General features: G+C 40.4%; 1 protein-coding gene across 1 annotated transcript in view; it reads left to right on the top strand.

Annotated features, from left to right (window-relative positions):
- Positions 1–17,462, top strand: part of hcn1 (hyperpolarization activated cyclic nucleotide-gated potassium channel 1) — a 71,121-nt gene that overhangs the window by 40,150 nt on the left and 13,509 nt on the right. Inside the window, exons 4-6 of the mRNA XM_085279857.1 lie at positions 3,581–3,799; positions 8,444–8,590; positions 13,913–14,153. Of these exons, the coding sequence (XP_085135983.1) occupies positions 3,581–3,799; positions 8,444–8,590; positions 13,913–14,153 (607 nt within the window). The remainder of the gene's footprint in view (positions 1–3,580; positions 3,800–8,443; positions 8,591–13,912; positions 14,154–17,462) is intronic.

Genomic DNA, 17,462 nt, shown 5'->3' with positions numbered 1-17,462 from the left:
AGTTTGGCGTCTGGGATCCGAGCTCATCACTTCCCGTAAATATGTCACGTATAGAAACGGGGGGCAGCTTACAAGGTGGTTGCTGGGATGCTGGGGTAATGGAGGGGTTGAGACAGCAGACAGCGATGCAGGGCTGCAGCAGCACTGACGTGTCAGAGGGAAAGATGGGAAATTTTGCAGCTTAGATAGACCAGCAAATTGGCAGGTTGTGTTTGGTGTACGACACGAGGAGAACGAGGAGTGTGTATGACGCAGTTCGGCTAAAGCCTGACTGCCTGAACTAACTTGTGGGCTTTGCTCCATTTGTTAGGAGAGAATTTTCTCTCTGCCTCTGCCTGGTAAAGCCGCCTTTGGATATTTTGCTTCTGTGTCTCCCAGATGTCAAATCGTAACAATGGGCAGCTGGAAACGATCGTGATGATCAGTTCCACATTTGGAGGACTCGCAATAATCCTTCATAACAAGCTCCATAACCTGCAGTGCCCCAAGCACGCAGCTATTATCCCCACTGCTTTAATGTTACAGTGAAATGTCAACTCAGAACTGAGCTACTTCTGAACAATTCAGTCTCTATCAGTCTGTTTAAGATAAAGAAAGAGTGAAAATTTGGCTTAAGGAATCACTAAAGTTGGTCATGTGATCCATGCTTCTTTTTTTTTTTATTAAAGATTCACTGACACTGCACTGTCAGAGCCAACTTACCAATGTTATCAGTATATTCCACAAAGGAGCTGTGGAATAAATTTAATGCCACGTTTGACTGCCTGAGTTATTTGCTCATTATTATATGTCTTTGGACATGGGAGAAGGAAATATTCGCAGTTATTATACCTCGTGATATAATAAATGTGAGCTCAGCTGGTCAGTTTGCCTCATATGAAGAAACATTTTTATTCATTTTACAAATTGTCTACAGGTCATTCATGATTGTTTGACTCCTAATTAATTGTGCGTTACAAGTGATAGACCACTGTTTCAATCTGATTAGGTAGGCGGATTAATGTAAGCAAGAGGATGATAAAGCTAATTCTGCTATTTTGGAGAGGTTTATGTACAAACATTGATGGGAAATAAGGATGGACAGCGAAGTTGAACAGACAGAAACTGTAAGGTTAGTCCCCAGGCCCTTAATGCCCAAAGCACTGCAGAGATTTCTTTGTTGGAGCAGTTTACATGCAGAGAAAAACAGCAAAAGGTGCAGTGAGTCATTTCGGACTTTGTGATATCATCTGGCAAAACCATGCCTCTGTTTTTCCATGCATACAAATATGTCAACACAAACACAGCCCGTCGTTGCTGAATAAACACTCACCCACCATGTGAAATATACACGTGTGAAAGAACATCTAGGACCCAAACTGCATTAGTTCCAGGTATATGGTTGGGTGACTTTGTTCTCTGTGTGGAAATACATTATTGTGTGTATGTGTTGTGTGCTACAGTGGACGGGTGCTTGTGCTGAAATGCTAGCTGCAGATATTTCCAGTACAATGAAAGCCACGATCCCTGTCATGGACTGCTGACCTGCCACAGCTTTCGCAGCTGGGATGGCACCAGCTTCCTACATCCCTAAGTGGGATAAGGAGTTAGGTGGATGGATGGATGGATGAATGGATGGATAGAATATTTGAACCTAAAGGTAATATTTCAATGGTTTAACACACACACACACACACACACACACACACACACACACACACACACACACACACCATATTTTATTGATTATCCTGTTGAGTATCATGTTATAAAAATTGAACACGCTGTAATTGATAACAAATCCTGTAATCGGTTCTGGAAGAAACAACTAATCTGTGTTGACATAAGAACTGATGAGTCATCCAGGGCTAATGATTTGCTATAAATGTGCATCTGTCATCAAATTCAAGTGGGATTCACTAATTCCCACTTGAATAACTGAGTGGACTCAAGCAGATCAGGCAATGGCATGGCAAAGGGGACAAAATGGGCATGATGGCATGTGACACATGGATCTGAGGCAAATGGGGAAAAAAAGAGACTATCTAAGTTTCCTATTTCTATCACTAGCTGTTCTGCTGTGTGTGATAGGTATTCTGCATGGAGTGCTTCCTCAGCACTTCATCTTTGCAGGAGGTGAAGCTTTTCGGGGTGTCAGCAAAATGTCTGTGAGCACAAGCTTTGTACCAGGCAGTCTGTCACATTTGTCTCTAGATAGTGGATTACTGAGTTTCACAGACATGCAGTAACTGCAATGGGCTCGCTTAGTTGCCCACTAGAGATTTTGCCCATCACCAGAGGGAAAAGGCATACTTTCACATTAGACATGCTGAGACTAAAAAAAAAAGCAGGAAAAACAGAAATGAGGGAAATCTGAAATGCAAATGAAAGGCCTTTCAAGCCATGTCCTTGCATTGTGCTACTACCTGATAATGTGGATTACTAAAATTTAAGAGGTTCTGCATAAATCTCTGTTGAAAGCGACTCCTGATAAGATTTCATACTAAAAAAAAGACTTTTAAAAGAAATAGTCAGTGACTATCCTAACACTGCCAGTTAGGTTGGCTCTTTATTTACAAGTTTTAAAGAAAGAAAGAAAGCACTCAATTAATCAGTCAATCAATAGCTGATGTCCATCTTTTGCTCTGCATATAGACTGGTTACCTGCATGATATTAAAGCATATTTTCTAAAACTAACGATGACCATTTAAAGTTCTGCTTCCATGCATTTAAACTTTTATCACCAGTCTTCATCCACCAAGCAAGTTCTTTCCAAACTACTTAGTCTGAATTATGTGGCTCCTCAAAAACCCTTCTGGACACATTATTGGATAACAGTGGACCCATGAACCCAAGTTGCACTATATGGACAAAAATACTGGGCCAAATCTCTTAATCTTTGACTTCAGGTGTTTTTACTCCTATTGCCATGGGGGTATAAAATCAAGTAGATTCAGTGCGGTCTGCCGTCACATTTGTGAAGGAATGAGTCATTTAAAGAGGTCACTGAATTTGGGTGAGGTAATACAAACAGGATGCCACCATCGCAACAAGTCAGTTTGTGAAATTTCTTCCCTTGTAGAAATTCCACAGCCAACTGCACGTGGTATTTTTGCAAAGTGGAAGTGTTTAGAAACCACAGCAGGGTTAATCTTCTGGCATTAACATCAGCACAAAAGTGCACCAGGAGCTTCATGAGAAGCATTTCTATGGCAGGGCAGCTCCTTTGGGTGTAATGTGTAAGTGACCCAGTACTTTTGTCCGTATAGTCTGGATACTGGATACATAGTTTAGAAGCTGTTTTTTTTAACCTTTGCAAAGCTGAACCGCTTCTCACCCTTTGATAATCTGTAAAATGAATAAAGTAGATGCAAACAGAGAGAGAAGGTAAAAAGGTAGAAAGTTCATTCATTCAGTAAACCCATAAGGTTCAGAAGCATGAAGATTATGTTGGCTGAGTGTTAGTGATCCATCAAAGGAAAGTCTGTTGTTCCATTTTTATCTGCCGCGGAGCCTTTCTTCCTTGTCTTGCTTGGCAGTAACTCCCCCCAAACCTCCTCTGTCTCTCCTTCCCTTTTTCTTCCCCTCTGGTTCTTTCAGAACGTTTCTTGGGGTAAGCAGTACTCCTATGCCCTCTTCAAAGCCATGAGCCACATGCTGTGCATCGGTTATGGTGCCCGGGCACCCGTCAGCATGTCTGACCTTTGGGTCACCATGCTGAGTATGATTGTAGGAGCCACGTGCTACGCCATGTTTGTTGGCCATGCTACAGCTCTAATCCAATCACTGGATTCCTCACGGAGGCAGTACCAAGAGAAGGTAAGAGTCCTGCAGTGGCACACACAATATTAAATTCCTGAGATTTAAAAGAACACTGGGTATGATACATGGTATGATGTATGCGTACACATCTTTAATGGTTTGTTGTTTAAAGGTAAGTTAAGCTAAGTACTACTGAGATGGTCTCAAAGTATTAATGTGATTTTTTTCTTTTTTTGTGACTCTGTAAAGTCCTGCTCATTGGAGCTGGATTTAAATAAATTAGCCCTCAATTACACTGTGGACCAATAGGTTGAGCTCCCACAATATAAATATAAATATATCCGCAGCGATGACTAGGAAAGAGGATTTCCTACCTACCCCCAAGCAGATCTCTTAAGGTCAACAGGGTGATGAGGTCTATGACATAAGCAGCCACCTCACTGTCTGTATGCTGCCAGTGGACACATTTTATTTTTCCCTTTTCCTTCAGTTCCTATTACATCATTATATCTTCTTTCATTTTTTTTCACGTAGAGGATGATTATCCAGCATTTCAACTGAGCCACCATCTGTGATCCCGCTGTGGGGCCTGGGCAATTCCCAGAACACCCAGCCATGACTGATGCGCTTTGTGTTTGCACGCAAGAAGCAGAGTTTAACTCCCAAACTTTGCCTGTGCTTATGCTGCAGAACGCATTGTACATACCACACTATTGGGCGTGGGGATTAGTCCTCTATGGTATGTCTTCATCCACAAACAAGTTTAGGATTAAGATAACTTAATCTTTAACTTACAGGATGATGTAAGAACAGTTACATCAGGTCACACTGATTTTGTAAGACACTCCTTTTCTTCCCAAAGGAAATAGTTTTTTTTTCCAAATATGATATAAAGACAGTGAGTCAGCTGAAATGCGATTAACAGAAAGCGCTAATTATCTTGTCTTAGTACATTCTTATTTACTATGACATGCTGTGTGTGTGAGAGCTGAAACAATTACTCAGAAATTAAGTCTTTAACAGTGTTTAATGCAGGGTTTATTCTTCAAGCCATTTTTCACCCAGTAATGGAGTCTAATTCCTGCATTTCAGTATATTTTTTATTTTAAGCATTTGCTACTTTTCCGTGTCAAGAGATATCAGAAGTGGCAATAATTAAATAAATAAATCTTCATATACAAGTTGTTCAGTTTGTTATTTAAGACAATTTTTCAGTATTTGTCTATGATTTCAGAAAAATTATTTAGATATTATTTAAATAGAAAGCAATTAAACAGATTAATTTAGAATATAAGAAATAAAACTGATGTTTTCCCTTTAAGTTTTCATCATTTTTTAAAATTATATTATGAAAATGGGTTATAATGGGTCAGGAAGTTAAAAATATTATTACCAATTACTTTGATTTTTCCCGCCATGTAATTATTCATCTTTTAATAATCTATAAAAAATTTCATGTGGTTTAACAGCACACTTTTTGACTTCCTGAATTCAATGAATGTTGATCATATCCATCCACTAAGCGAGCCCTCCAGCAGCTTACATCCCTATTGAGTTTATCAGAACATATCCACACAAACGCACACACAGAGGCACGACTGGACAGAGGTACAAAGCACACATTATTTATCCTTCCAGAGATGTAGTCATAATTCTTATCAGAGCATTGGTAAAGTCACCTTGGCTATTACAGGACGTGCTAAAATACCTCTTCGTTAATTTACACCTTGCTTATAAAATCATTTAGCCATTGTCGGTTTATTCAAGTGTGATGGCCCGACCTTGCCAGCTGTCCTCATGGTCAGTCCAATCTAGAGGAACATCCCCCTCGGTGCGTTTTGGCACCACATTGCAATCTTACATGTCACCTAAAACTTGAAATTAAAACTGCAGTTTCTATTGTCTTTGCAAAAGTGTTATCACAAATCCGCACAAATTAGTAAAATGCACATTTATCATTATCAATACAAAGTGTTGTTTGACACATAAATCAGATCAGATGAAACAGATTCGAAGAACAAGACAGCAAATAAAAGGGCTATAATAAAAAAAATTAATGGTATGCTGACTGATCATTAATATGCAGATATAATTATGAGTTATATTCACAGCATAGCAAAAAATTTTTTAAAAATCATGACGGCAGGTTGCCCTCAGCAAACAAGCGAGCCGTGCCAAGTCACTGTTTGAATTAGTGGCACATCTCCAGCTCAGTTGCTCCAAAGCAGATGTACATCACACACTATTTTTAATCTACATCCCTTTCTGTCCCTCTAACGTCACCCCAGGAATCGAACTGACAGCTTCGGGGCCGCGAATGCCATGTTCATGGTAACGGAGCTCCAGTGTGGAGCCAGGTTCAGCAGGGGCTGATTTGCTGCATGGCTGTGCATATCAGTGGAGCAGGCTGCAGAGCAGCAGGGATGGGTTCAGGGTGCTGAGCCTCTAGCCATTACATCTATCACTGCCACAGCTGGAGGGTTGGAAACATGGATGGAGAGATGGATGGGGATGCGAGGTTATAAGTTATCTGAGGCCGGAGGATGTTTATGACAAGAACATGATGAGCAGTAAGAAAGTAGAAAGTAAAGTGATTGTTGTTGATAGGTTCTACTTAATTTCCAAAAACTCAAAAACTAATTTTATCCAGACTAGGAGAAAAGAAAAAACAGACCAAGCAAAAGCTATAGAGAAGAGAGGAAACAGAGATAGTGGGAGGAGAGGGAAGGAAATGAGGGTTTAAAGTATGTATGATATAGAGACATGTCTGCTGTCAAGCCCTGGTGCTGCCACAGTGCAGCTGAGTTGCTCTTTAAGATATGTCCAAGATGTCCCACATTTCATATTTCGGTCTGAGGTTCATTGCAAAGCTAATGTAACTACCTCCCTCCTCTGAAATATTGCAAAGATAATTAAATAGTTTCAAAACAAGTTTCTGAAACATAAATGATTCTGTAAAGGAATACTGTGACCGTGCACCCATCAGATGTCAAACACAGCATCTTGCAATTACATTTATGTCATGCAAGCACTACAAATGGGGTTGCAATTAAATGCATCGTCCTCTGCGTGACACAGACGGGTATCAGATCAATTCCTGCTCAATAAAAGAAGCGTTGAGCACATACAAAGTGGATGAAGCATTTCAAGTCTTTGCACTAATTGCCTGCTCTCTTTAAACTGTCCTTCACGTCTTAGGACACATTCTGCAACAGAGGAGGTTTCATCATTTTACATAATGCTGCTAAACATATATTTATGGGTGATGTTTAACTTTGCAAATTGCAGTGCGCCTGGGTTAAATTAGATCCACAGGAATGCCCCAGGAGTGCCATCAGCCAGGAAAGAAGTGGGTTCTGCCAAGTGACACATCCCAGTGTGGGTGTTAGTCTGACTGGGCCCTGACTATTTCTAGAGAGAGAACGAGAGTGAGAGAGAGAGGGGGGATAAAGAGAGAAATGGATGAGGTGGGATAATGAGGAATGTAGTCAGCATTTATCTAAATTGCTCCTTTAGAAAGTAATTAACCAATAAAATTACACATCTGAATTAATATGAGAATGGAAATTAGTCATAATGAAAAGATAATGTGACGTTAAAGCTGAAGGCCCCATATCGAGCCTAAAATGTGCCCCCATTGCCTTACTCTGTGCCCCACCCTGACCACCCGAGTCGAAATGGACCGGTTGAGCCCCTGCAGACACCTTCTGACTTCGGCTGTGTGAACTCAAAATAAATCAATTTCCCGCAAACAAAGCTCTGGTCCCTTATCACCTTTCTGCAGCCGGGTGAGAAATCAATGAGGGAGGCACTGGGACTCGAGTGGCTCCTCTCGCTAACAAATATCGTTTTATGGGGCTGCCTGCGTCACATTGGTCAAAGCCTCTCAAACTGAACTGTCCTACCAGCCTCGCAGCTGCTGCTGGCTCTCACCTCTATTCTCTTAGTTGAGGTTCATTTTCAGGTGTTGGGGCTTTGGCCGTGCTCGCCGACTACTCTAAATAAATGAGCCAAAGTTTTTTCTGTGTTCTTGTGGGTCAGTACTTGCCTGCAGGATAATGCAGCTGGACGTTACACTCCTGCTAATTTTTAGTTAATTACTGGAAACAGGATGTAGAAACAAGAAAAAAACAAAGACAGGAAAGGAAAGAGGATAGCAATAAATCACAACACCTGTCACCTCACGATGCTCTATATTATAAGGTAAAGACCCTATGATGATATATAACGCGGTCAAAAGGAGAATTCTTCTTTGAAAATTACCCAATATCCTCTTATGCTCCTGGATACTAGGTATGCCTCGCTTGTTCACATTGCAGCATAGCTCGGTTGCCTATTAGCACTGGGCTTCCTGCATCGGTGAGATAATCTGCTGCTACCTTGGTCTGACATAGCCCCGGGCCTGTACTCGTTCCTACTTTCTTCACCACCTGCCTCTCTTGTTCTGCCTCTCCCTCCCCACACGCAGAACCAGGACATGGCACTGTGACTGTGTGAGAGCACGCCTTGTCCTCAATACAGAGACACAAATATGCACTCTGTGTAGACCACATTTTTGTTGCTTTGCTGTTTATTAAAGGTGCGATTTCCAAATAAATATAAAACTCAAGACTTTACTGGGGCTGCTTTAAGATATCTGATTTTTTTTTTTTTTACATGTTAAGCTGTTAAGTGATGACTGTTTTTCTTTGTCTCTTCTAGTATAAGCAAGTGGAGCAATACATGTCCTTCCACAAGCTTCCAGCAGACATGAGACAGAAAATCCATGACTACTATGAGCACCGCTACCAAGGGAAAATCTTTGATGAGGAAAACATCCTGAGTGAACTCAACGACCCCCTCAAAGAGGTGACACAACATTTTAGAAGCTCTCTTCTTGAGAAATCTGCAGATTTTTCCTTTCGAACGCTCTGATTTTATTTTTGGAACCTTAATAAAAAAAATAGACACTGAAAGGTAGGTGTCACAATGTCTTAGTTTTGGAACATAAGTTAGATCTATTATTAACGGAGTCTCCCCAGGTGAAACTTGACTGGCTGAAAGTCAAAATAGGAAAACATTTCCTTCTGAGACAGAGCAATAAAGGTTACTGTGACGTCAAGCACCAGTTTTGGTCCTTGGACGACCTCCCCCATAAGCACATTACATGTGTAATTATGCAAAGGGATATTAGGGAGCAGCGGAGTAAGAAGTGAATGTAGGATAAATGTAGTGTAGGAATCCTGACCAGCTCTCATAAAGCCCCATTAAGTCACCTTGCAAAGTTATATGCTCAAGAGATGAATGCTACGGTGTGCAGAGTTGCTGCATAGTCCCAAGCACTTACAAGAAAGGTGCAGGGATTTAAAGGGACAGTAAAACATGGGCTTAGTTCAATATGTGCACTAAGCAAAGGTTAAATCCAGCTTAAACTGAGAGAGATCGATAATAGCAAACATGGTCACATCAGAGCAATTTCAGTAAGTCTTACATTTTGTTGTAATTTTATGTACAGTGTTAAAAAAAATAGTTAGACCACCTGTTATACAATCAAGAAATAATACACATATATCTTAGAAAAATATTAAAATATTTGAGAAATCTGCCAAAATTCACATTTTTATGCCTAGATTGAGTACAGATTCTTCATCATCAAAAACCATGAAGCAATTATTTTGAACAAGGTTTATTTCTTTAATTAATGAATTATTAATTGGTATAAACTGAATGAGTACCAGTCGAGTAAATTTAATTTAACCAGATTGAATAAATTATTTTTAGCTTCGTTTGACAAAATGTAACATTTAGTGTTGTACTATATAACAAACTACGTGGAAATTTTTTTTGTACATATTTAAACTTCTTTTTGTAATTAATCAGTTATAACACTGAATCACCAAAACTCATTTTCCTGTTCAGGAATGTAAGTAAATGATTGTAATTTGGCATCTCAAAAATAATAAAGGGCTTTACTACTTTTTTTTTTTTTATCTTTTTTTGTGAAACATTATATATTACAATTTCAAATAAATAGCTGCATCTACTGGTTGATGAACCATTACAGAAGCTAACAAAATGATATGACGCCACCTCTCTGGGGACACCTCAGGCCCTCCAAGGTTTGGAGGCCTATCTCCACCCACCACCACTTCCCCTGCCGGTGGCGGACTCCCTCAGGTGTCGGTGTGTTGGTGGTTCTTTGTGTCTGGGGGTGGGCGTCCGGGTACACACCGGCTCACTCCTTGGCGGCCGCTTGTCGGGGCCTGGGGCCTGGGGCTCGCTCGGGCCCCTTTGGAGGTGGGGTGCCCCCGGCCTCTCGGCCTAGGGCTCGGTCACTCAGGCGCAGCTGGGGGCCGGCGGAGCTCACGGGCGCGTCACTGCAACTCCCCCTGACTTCTGCTCCGCGGCTGCTGGGCGAGCCCTCATCTGGGACTCTCCTCAGCTCTTACTGGGACAGTGGCGCGGCTGCCCCTCTGTTGGTCTTCCTTGGTCTCTTGTGTTCTGGGGGCCTCTGGATGTCTGGAGTTTTGATCTCCTCCATACCCGCTTCACACCCTGGAGGACGGGGCTATGGCCCCCCCACACTCCCTAGCAGATCATTACATGGAGAAACCTTTGGAATGCAAGCATGCTGATCCACACAGGTATGCACACATGGGTATTCACAGACGCGGACTAAAGCTTTCTTGGCTGCTGCCTCAAAGCACACTGTGCGCTGTCTATCTTGCGTGCTGCACAATATCGTTTATTACTTAGTAAATACTGATATCTATGACTAGCTAGTTTATTGTGATGGTGCTTTGTTTTCTCTATTATTATGTTGCTCTTTGTTGTTTGCTGTCTCCTCTGTTTGTTTTTGTTTGTTTGTTTGGTTTTTTTTTTTTCTCCATACAGGTGACCCAGGAGTTTTTTTTTTTTTTTTTGTCTCTCTTCCCCCCCCTTCTCACCGTCTCTTCTCCCCTTTGGTTTTCTTTCTTTCTCTCCCCCTCTCTCTCTCATTCATTCCCCCTGTCCTATTTATTAAAAAAAAAAACAAAAAAAAAACAAAAAAAAAAAAACCATGAAGCAATTATTTTGAACAAGGTTTATTTCTTTAATTAATGAATTATTAATTGGTATAAACTGAATGAGTACCAGTCGAGTAAATTTAATTTAACCAGATTGAATAAATTATTTTTAGCTTCGTTTGACAAAATGTAACATTTAGTGTTGTACTATATAACAAACTACGTGGAAATTTTTTTTGTACATATTTAAACTTCTTTTTGTAATTAATCAGTTATAACACTGAATCACCAAAACTCATTTTCCTGTTCAGGAATGTAAGTAAATGATTGTAATTTGGCATCTCAAAAATAATAAAGGGCTTTACTACTTTTTTTTTTTTTTATCTTTTTTTGTGAAACATTATATATTACAATTTCAAATAAATAGCTGCATCTACTGGTTGATGAACCATTACAGAAGCTAACAAAATGATATGTGTGATTACTAGTACTGTTCATTTAAGGCACTCATGGCATATGCCTCAATCTGAGTGTCGGTCTAATAAATTTGATAATTACTGGAGATTTTTTAATATGAAAACCTAATTAGACACCAAAACTTGACTAAGCTTTATTACATTACAAGACAGTGTTCGTCTGATTCGTCATCTGTAATTTGGCAGCTTTGACTTAGTGTCAGCTGACTGCACTTCTGTTCTAATCAGTCTATCCAACAACTGAGGCGCCGTGGTTTCCCCCATGTCAGGTGTGCAGCCTGTTTCCTCTCTGTTTCTAAAAGCATGCGCTTTATTTGATCTCCCATCACCAAAGTAGGTCACTTTACTGCTGGTAGAGTAATATAACCCTTTATTACTTTAATAGACACTTAAACAAATACCACGCTATAAGAAAAACAATAATTAAGCTTACCTACATCTTTATCACAATAATCACTAGGTCTGCTGGGCACCGCACAGTTTAAGCTGTTGTGCACCTCATCTGTGTGCATTTGTCGGAGCAACAGTACAATTATGTTTTGCTGTTCAGCTGTAATAAACCAGATGATTAAGTATTTTGTGGGAGGGAGCAAACTTCTCCCATAGATTTCCATTCCACTGAGTGCTCTGATGAACTGCTGAAGGCCACTACATTGGCATGCTTGGATGACGTAAAAACTGGTGAAATAATCGGAATGACTTAGTTTGATTAATCTCTTTCTGTGAGCTGTTTTTTTTAGCCGAAAGTACCTGAATGTCCCTTTCACTCAGGATCTTCTGACCAGCAGATTATAGCGCTTACTAAGTTTGGGGTTTTTTGTTTGTTTCTTTTTTCTCAGCATATTTTGAATAAATTTACAGTCTAAAAATAGAAAGGTCTAGTCATATCAACTATTGTCCTGTTTGTCATTGTGGTATGACCACTGCCTTCTTCTGTTTAAAATACGGTATAGTATATTTTACCCAGAGTGAACAGCTCGGTAGGAGATTGGGTAAATTGCTGAGGTTAAATTTGGGGAGATAAAGAGCAACAATGTAGAGCTTTTCCACAGCTCATTTAACGAAAATCAATTAATGTGGCTGTAAACCTGACCATCATCAGTAAAGCCAGGACACTTTCAGACAGACTGAAACCTAAGTGGTTCTGATTGTATGGACAATCTGTGGGGTCCTGACTTAGAGGTCAATTTGGGAACTGAATTAGCTCCACTTCGCACCACTCAGGCTAGGTAAGAATGCCAAATCAGTTAAAGCATACTTATAACTGATTGTGGCAAGCCAGTTATCACAAGTCTGCAAAACAATTATGCTGCTACTGCTGCTGTAGGCTTAAACGAACTCCAGATTTTGTACGGACTTCACTTGGGTTACAAAAACAAAAGATGTATATCCTATGTAAGATGATTCCACCACTATATACATTTTTACATTTATGTCAGAATATTTCTACATCTGCAGAGCTTTTCCAAATTTCCCTGCTGGTTTTAACTTATTCATTTGGTGAACTGTAAAGGTCATCCTAAGACAGGCGATCCATCAACATATTGAGCAGTTTGTTGCCACGGGCAGACTTCGCTTTAAAGAAAAAAAAAAGTGTTGCATTCAAGGACACTGCAACATCCAATAATTGATTGTGAGCTCCTAAAAACAGTATTACATTGATTATCTCTGGTAGCTGACAACCTGATGTACAATGTAGACGAGCAAAGATGAACACGAAGGAAAACAAGGACAAAGTAACCTTGACAAAAATAATATTAAAAGAAGAAGAAAAAACACGTTGTGATCAACGTTTTTCTAAGGTGACTTTCAGACTGTCGTAAAACAAGAACATCTGAAGCATGTATAGGGATTCAATACAGTTGAACTAGATGAAGTTTGAAGCTAATCGGCTAAAATATGCTAAACCAGAGTCCACACAGCCTAATAGCCAGACTGTTTTGCTGCTCTGTCTCTCCCCCCTGCTCCCTTCCTCGCCTCTGTCTCACTGCCTTTTATTCTCTGCCATATGACAAATCTTTAAATAGGCATAGCCAAACATTGTTTTCCCATGAGGAATCCTGACTGTGCATGAAAAGTGCTTACTATCGTATTCATTAGTTCTGGTGCTTGATTGAGGTCGGAGCCGTGGCTTTACCTGACACCGGCTTCTGAAGCTTAGTTAACATATTTTTTGCCCTCGTGGAGCCAGCAAGCATTTCAGAGATTGGTTATCTTTCTGTTAATGTCCTGTTGTCAGTGGAGGGGAGTTATCCCTCATGTGGGGTCAACAACACATCGCTGCAGATGCCAAGTGCCCCAGCTTTCCATCTGCACAGCAACAGAGATGTGTGGGTAAACAGACAACAAGCTCCTAATCTGCTGCTGGGTCTGAGGGGACAGGATGGGCCAGAGAGATGGCCTGCAGCCGGCACCAGAGGGCAAACTCATCAGGATATGAATTGCGTGCCAAAAAGTTTCTTCGCAGGAGAAATGGAAAGTGCTTTAGGAGCATTAGGGATAAAGCAGCAATATGCATTCCAATTCATTTATGTTTGCAGATACTGTGAAGGCGGCAGAGATGAAAGATTTGAGGTGGTGTTCTGTGTCAGGCTGCCGAACTGAAGCTCATTTTTCACTTTTGGGTTGAAATAACTGAATTATTGATGGCATGATCTCATCTGTTAAATCAACACTTTTCTCTTTTCTTTTTTTCCCCCCTCCACCAGGAAATTGTCAACTTCAACTGCCGCAAGCTTGTGGCCACCATGCCTCTGTTTGCCAATGCGGACCCCAACTTTGTGACGGGGATGCTGAGCAAGTTGAAGTTTGAAGTTTTCCAGCCCAACGATTACATTATCAGGGAAGGCACAGTGGGGAAAAAGATGTACTTTATTCAACATGGCGTTGCAAGTGTCATCACCAAGTTCAACAAGGAGATGAAGCTGACTGATGGATCCTATTTTGGAGGTAAGAAATGTAACTATAAACACTGGAAATTGAACTTCAGTTGCTTATTTTGATTTGTTTTCACATTAAAATCCAAATGTTAGCTACATATTCCACTGTGCTTCTTACATCAATGCACACTGTGTTCTTAGAGTTATACCATATATACGAGACTAGCCTGAGGCCTTTAATGCTTTTTGAAATTAAGTTATTGTAAATGTAGATTCTCATTAACCACTGTTGGATGTTAGTCAGCTTTCGCTGTTACGTAACCTCTCATCTGGTTGCTGGAGTGGGCCAAGGCGTGGATCAGGCATCCCTTAGGACACACAGAGGTCCCTCCCTCATCCTCACACACACACACACACACACACACACACACACACTTAGGCGCACATACATGAGCATGAACTCCTCTCACCCTATCTATATGTTCCCGCTGCATTCACTTGCCACGGTGTAAAACAAGGAGCAGTTTCCCAGTTCTGTCCTCTGCTGTGCTCTGCTTCTTCCTCTCTCTTTCTCTCGGCACGGTTCCCACTCCCCATCCAAAGCGTTCCAGATATCATTAATTTTTTAAATGTCAAATGTAATTTCATTGCACTTTGTTTACTCCGACAAAATCCGCAGGCAGACATTGTCGTATCTCTGAGAAAGCAAAGCAAAGTTTCCTATTTTAGAGGTTCTTGCATATTTTATCTCCTGAGTTCATCCCCACTATGGAAGGAGGCTGACGAGTCTAAGAATACCTTCACTTTGGTGTGTCTGTTCCATGCAGTTCACGTCTCAGAGGCGAGCCATGGAACGAAGCGAATCAAAAAAAAGAAAAAAAGAAAAGAAAGAAATGCATCGACTTTTTTTTCCTCCCCTTGCTTGTTCAAAACACAGGAGTACTGACATACATCAGTTAGAAAAGATACCTGCTTCAGATATGTAGTTTCACATATGGGTGGCTTTAAACTCTGCATTAAGTAATGTGGTGATTTGCTGGAAGTGCATATGTGTCATATTCAGGCTTTGTATCCTCTGAGGCTGTAACTCAGAGACATTTTGCTCAGTGACACAGAGCAAGCAGATCATGTTTATGAAACTAAGGTGAAATGTCAGGATAACGCCTTTGGCCAACTAGGCTCTAATAAAAGGATGTTAATAGGATGGGTTTTTTTTTCTACACCCTAGAGCCTAGCGTTGTGCTACAGTCAGCACAAACACCTAAGAAAATATTAATTTTCAAAAAAGAAAAAACATTAATTGAAAATTAAGAAAACAAATTAGGAAGCTGGAAACAGATTGTGATTAGCATTTTTAATTAATGATAATGCTACATAGTTGTGTGAGTAACCATTTGAGCTTTCGCCTAAAGTACAATAGAAATAAGTAGCAAATAGCAAACTGTTCAGTCAGTATTAAGATGAAGCAGTTCTTCTGAAGACTGACCTCGTACGATCATCAGATTGCCCACCCCCAAGTTTAGTTAGTATTTCAAAAAGATGGAGGGTTCACAGTGAACGATCAGCATCTAATATAAGCCTAATTATAAAAATGAAAATATTAATTAAGAAAATACACTAACATTTAATGAGTCATGTAATAAATTAAATTAGGGATGCACTGTAAATTGTTCACCCAATAAAAAGGGGTGAACAGCCCCACCAGAGCTGCTGCCTTCTGCCCTGTTGGTATTTTTATTTCGTATTTGTTTGGCATTAGCCTTGCGTTGGGAGCAGCTGGCTATGCCCGGCATCTCACTCTACCCCCTTTTCTCAGATGATTTACACTCCCCTTACAACCAGGCCAGATCGTGGCCAGAATGAAAAATCAGCGAGGGGGACTGAGACAGCTTCAGAGATGGAGAGAGCGAGTTACAAAACTGAGCCCAGACACAGGAAACTATTACCATAGTAATGAGTAGGACATCTTTGAGAACAGTAGGTCACAAAGCACCTCTGACAATGGTCAGTGACTCACCTGCATGCTAAAGAGATATCATAGTAATCACAGGTGAGCGTGGTGAATGAGCGTACACATTGGCGTCACACAGCTCTGTGAGGCCGAGGTACTAAAGAGACCACAGTGCAGGGACAATGACCGACAGGAGATTTAAATCCAGATTCGGCTTTAATGTCTTTACTCTACTTGTGTTTGTTTATCCCCTTGAACATGACGCAGGTTTTTCTCTCTGTGTGCATCTGCTTGCATTAGTGGATGTACCAGTGAAAGTGAATCTTTTTCCATTAAAACAGCACTAACACCTTATTCGCACGCACAGCTTGAGAGTGTTGCTCACACATCTTGCACTCTCTGTGCTCTATTTTCATGACAGCTCCTGGCAGAGCCCAGAAAGATCACACCATAACAAGTTAACATTTAACGATTTAATGAAGATGGAAGTCGTGCAGTGGACTGGACAAATGTGGGTGTGGGTTCAGCGGTGTTAAAGATTCAGGGAAAGAAAATTAAGGGAAGGATTGTTCACATTCAACTTCTGGATGAGCTCAGACACTGTATATGTCAGATTTTACAGTCATATACACTGTTAAGCACTGTAAGCTTCCTGGTGGGTACCAAAAGCATCGGGTTGACTTCCTACTTCCAAATGGAAATTTAACCAAATACCCTGTACTGTGTACTTTTGACCCACTAATAATTAGAGAAAATCTGTTCTTGTATTTCAAAGCATTAAAGACGTATGCAGTACAATCAAGCTACCTGGGAAAAAGAAATAAATAGAAGCCCCAGCACGACATTCATGCCCATGATACGAACCTGTACACTCTGACCTCAGCTGCACCTTTGAGCATTCACAGTGCCTTCTCAGATGTCCATATACCCAATTTCATAGGCACTAATGGACCTCTGTATCAACAAAGATGTGTGCTAATAACAAGCTCCCTCTCCTCTTAAGTTCAGAGGATGTGGCATCCATCTTTTCAAAAAAAGTATTTCAAATTTCACTTCATCTGATCACGGAACAGTTTTACACTTCGCCTCAGTTTTGGCCCAGGAAAGACAACAGTGTGTCTGGATCTGTTTCTTCTCCCGAGATGAAATGAGCTCATATTTTTTCACAAAAGACTAAAAATGTAGTGCATTTGTTGTCCGTGTTAACTGTAAATAAAATATGGGTGTATAAGTACTCTTTCCACACTGATGACAAGAACACAAAACAAGAAAAATGCTATAGCTACAGTATACTACTGCTAATAATAAAATGTAATTACTATTAATAATGATGATCTGAGTAATTTTAGTGTATATGGTACTCTTGTGTTTAATTTCACACATAAAGACAAGCATGCTGTGTTATCTAATGTGAAGAAGACTGCAAAG

Source organism: Mchenga conophoros, linkage group LG7 (genome assembly GCF_057382185.1).
Source record: "Mchenga conophoros isolate Kocher_MC1m ecotype Shallow Benthic linkage group LG7, M_conophoros_male_GT1.1, whole genome shotgun sequence".
Classification (NCBI taxonomy): Eukaryota; Metazoa; Chordata; class Actinopteri; order Cichliformes; family Cichlidae; genus Mchenga; species Mchenga conophoros.
Note: the sequence above shows the minus strand (reverse complement) of the source record. Positions and strands in the feature narration are given on the sequence as shown.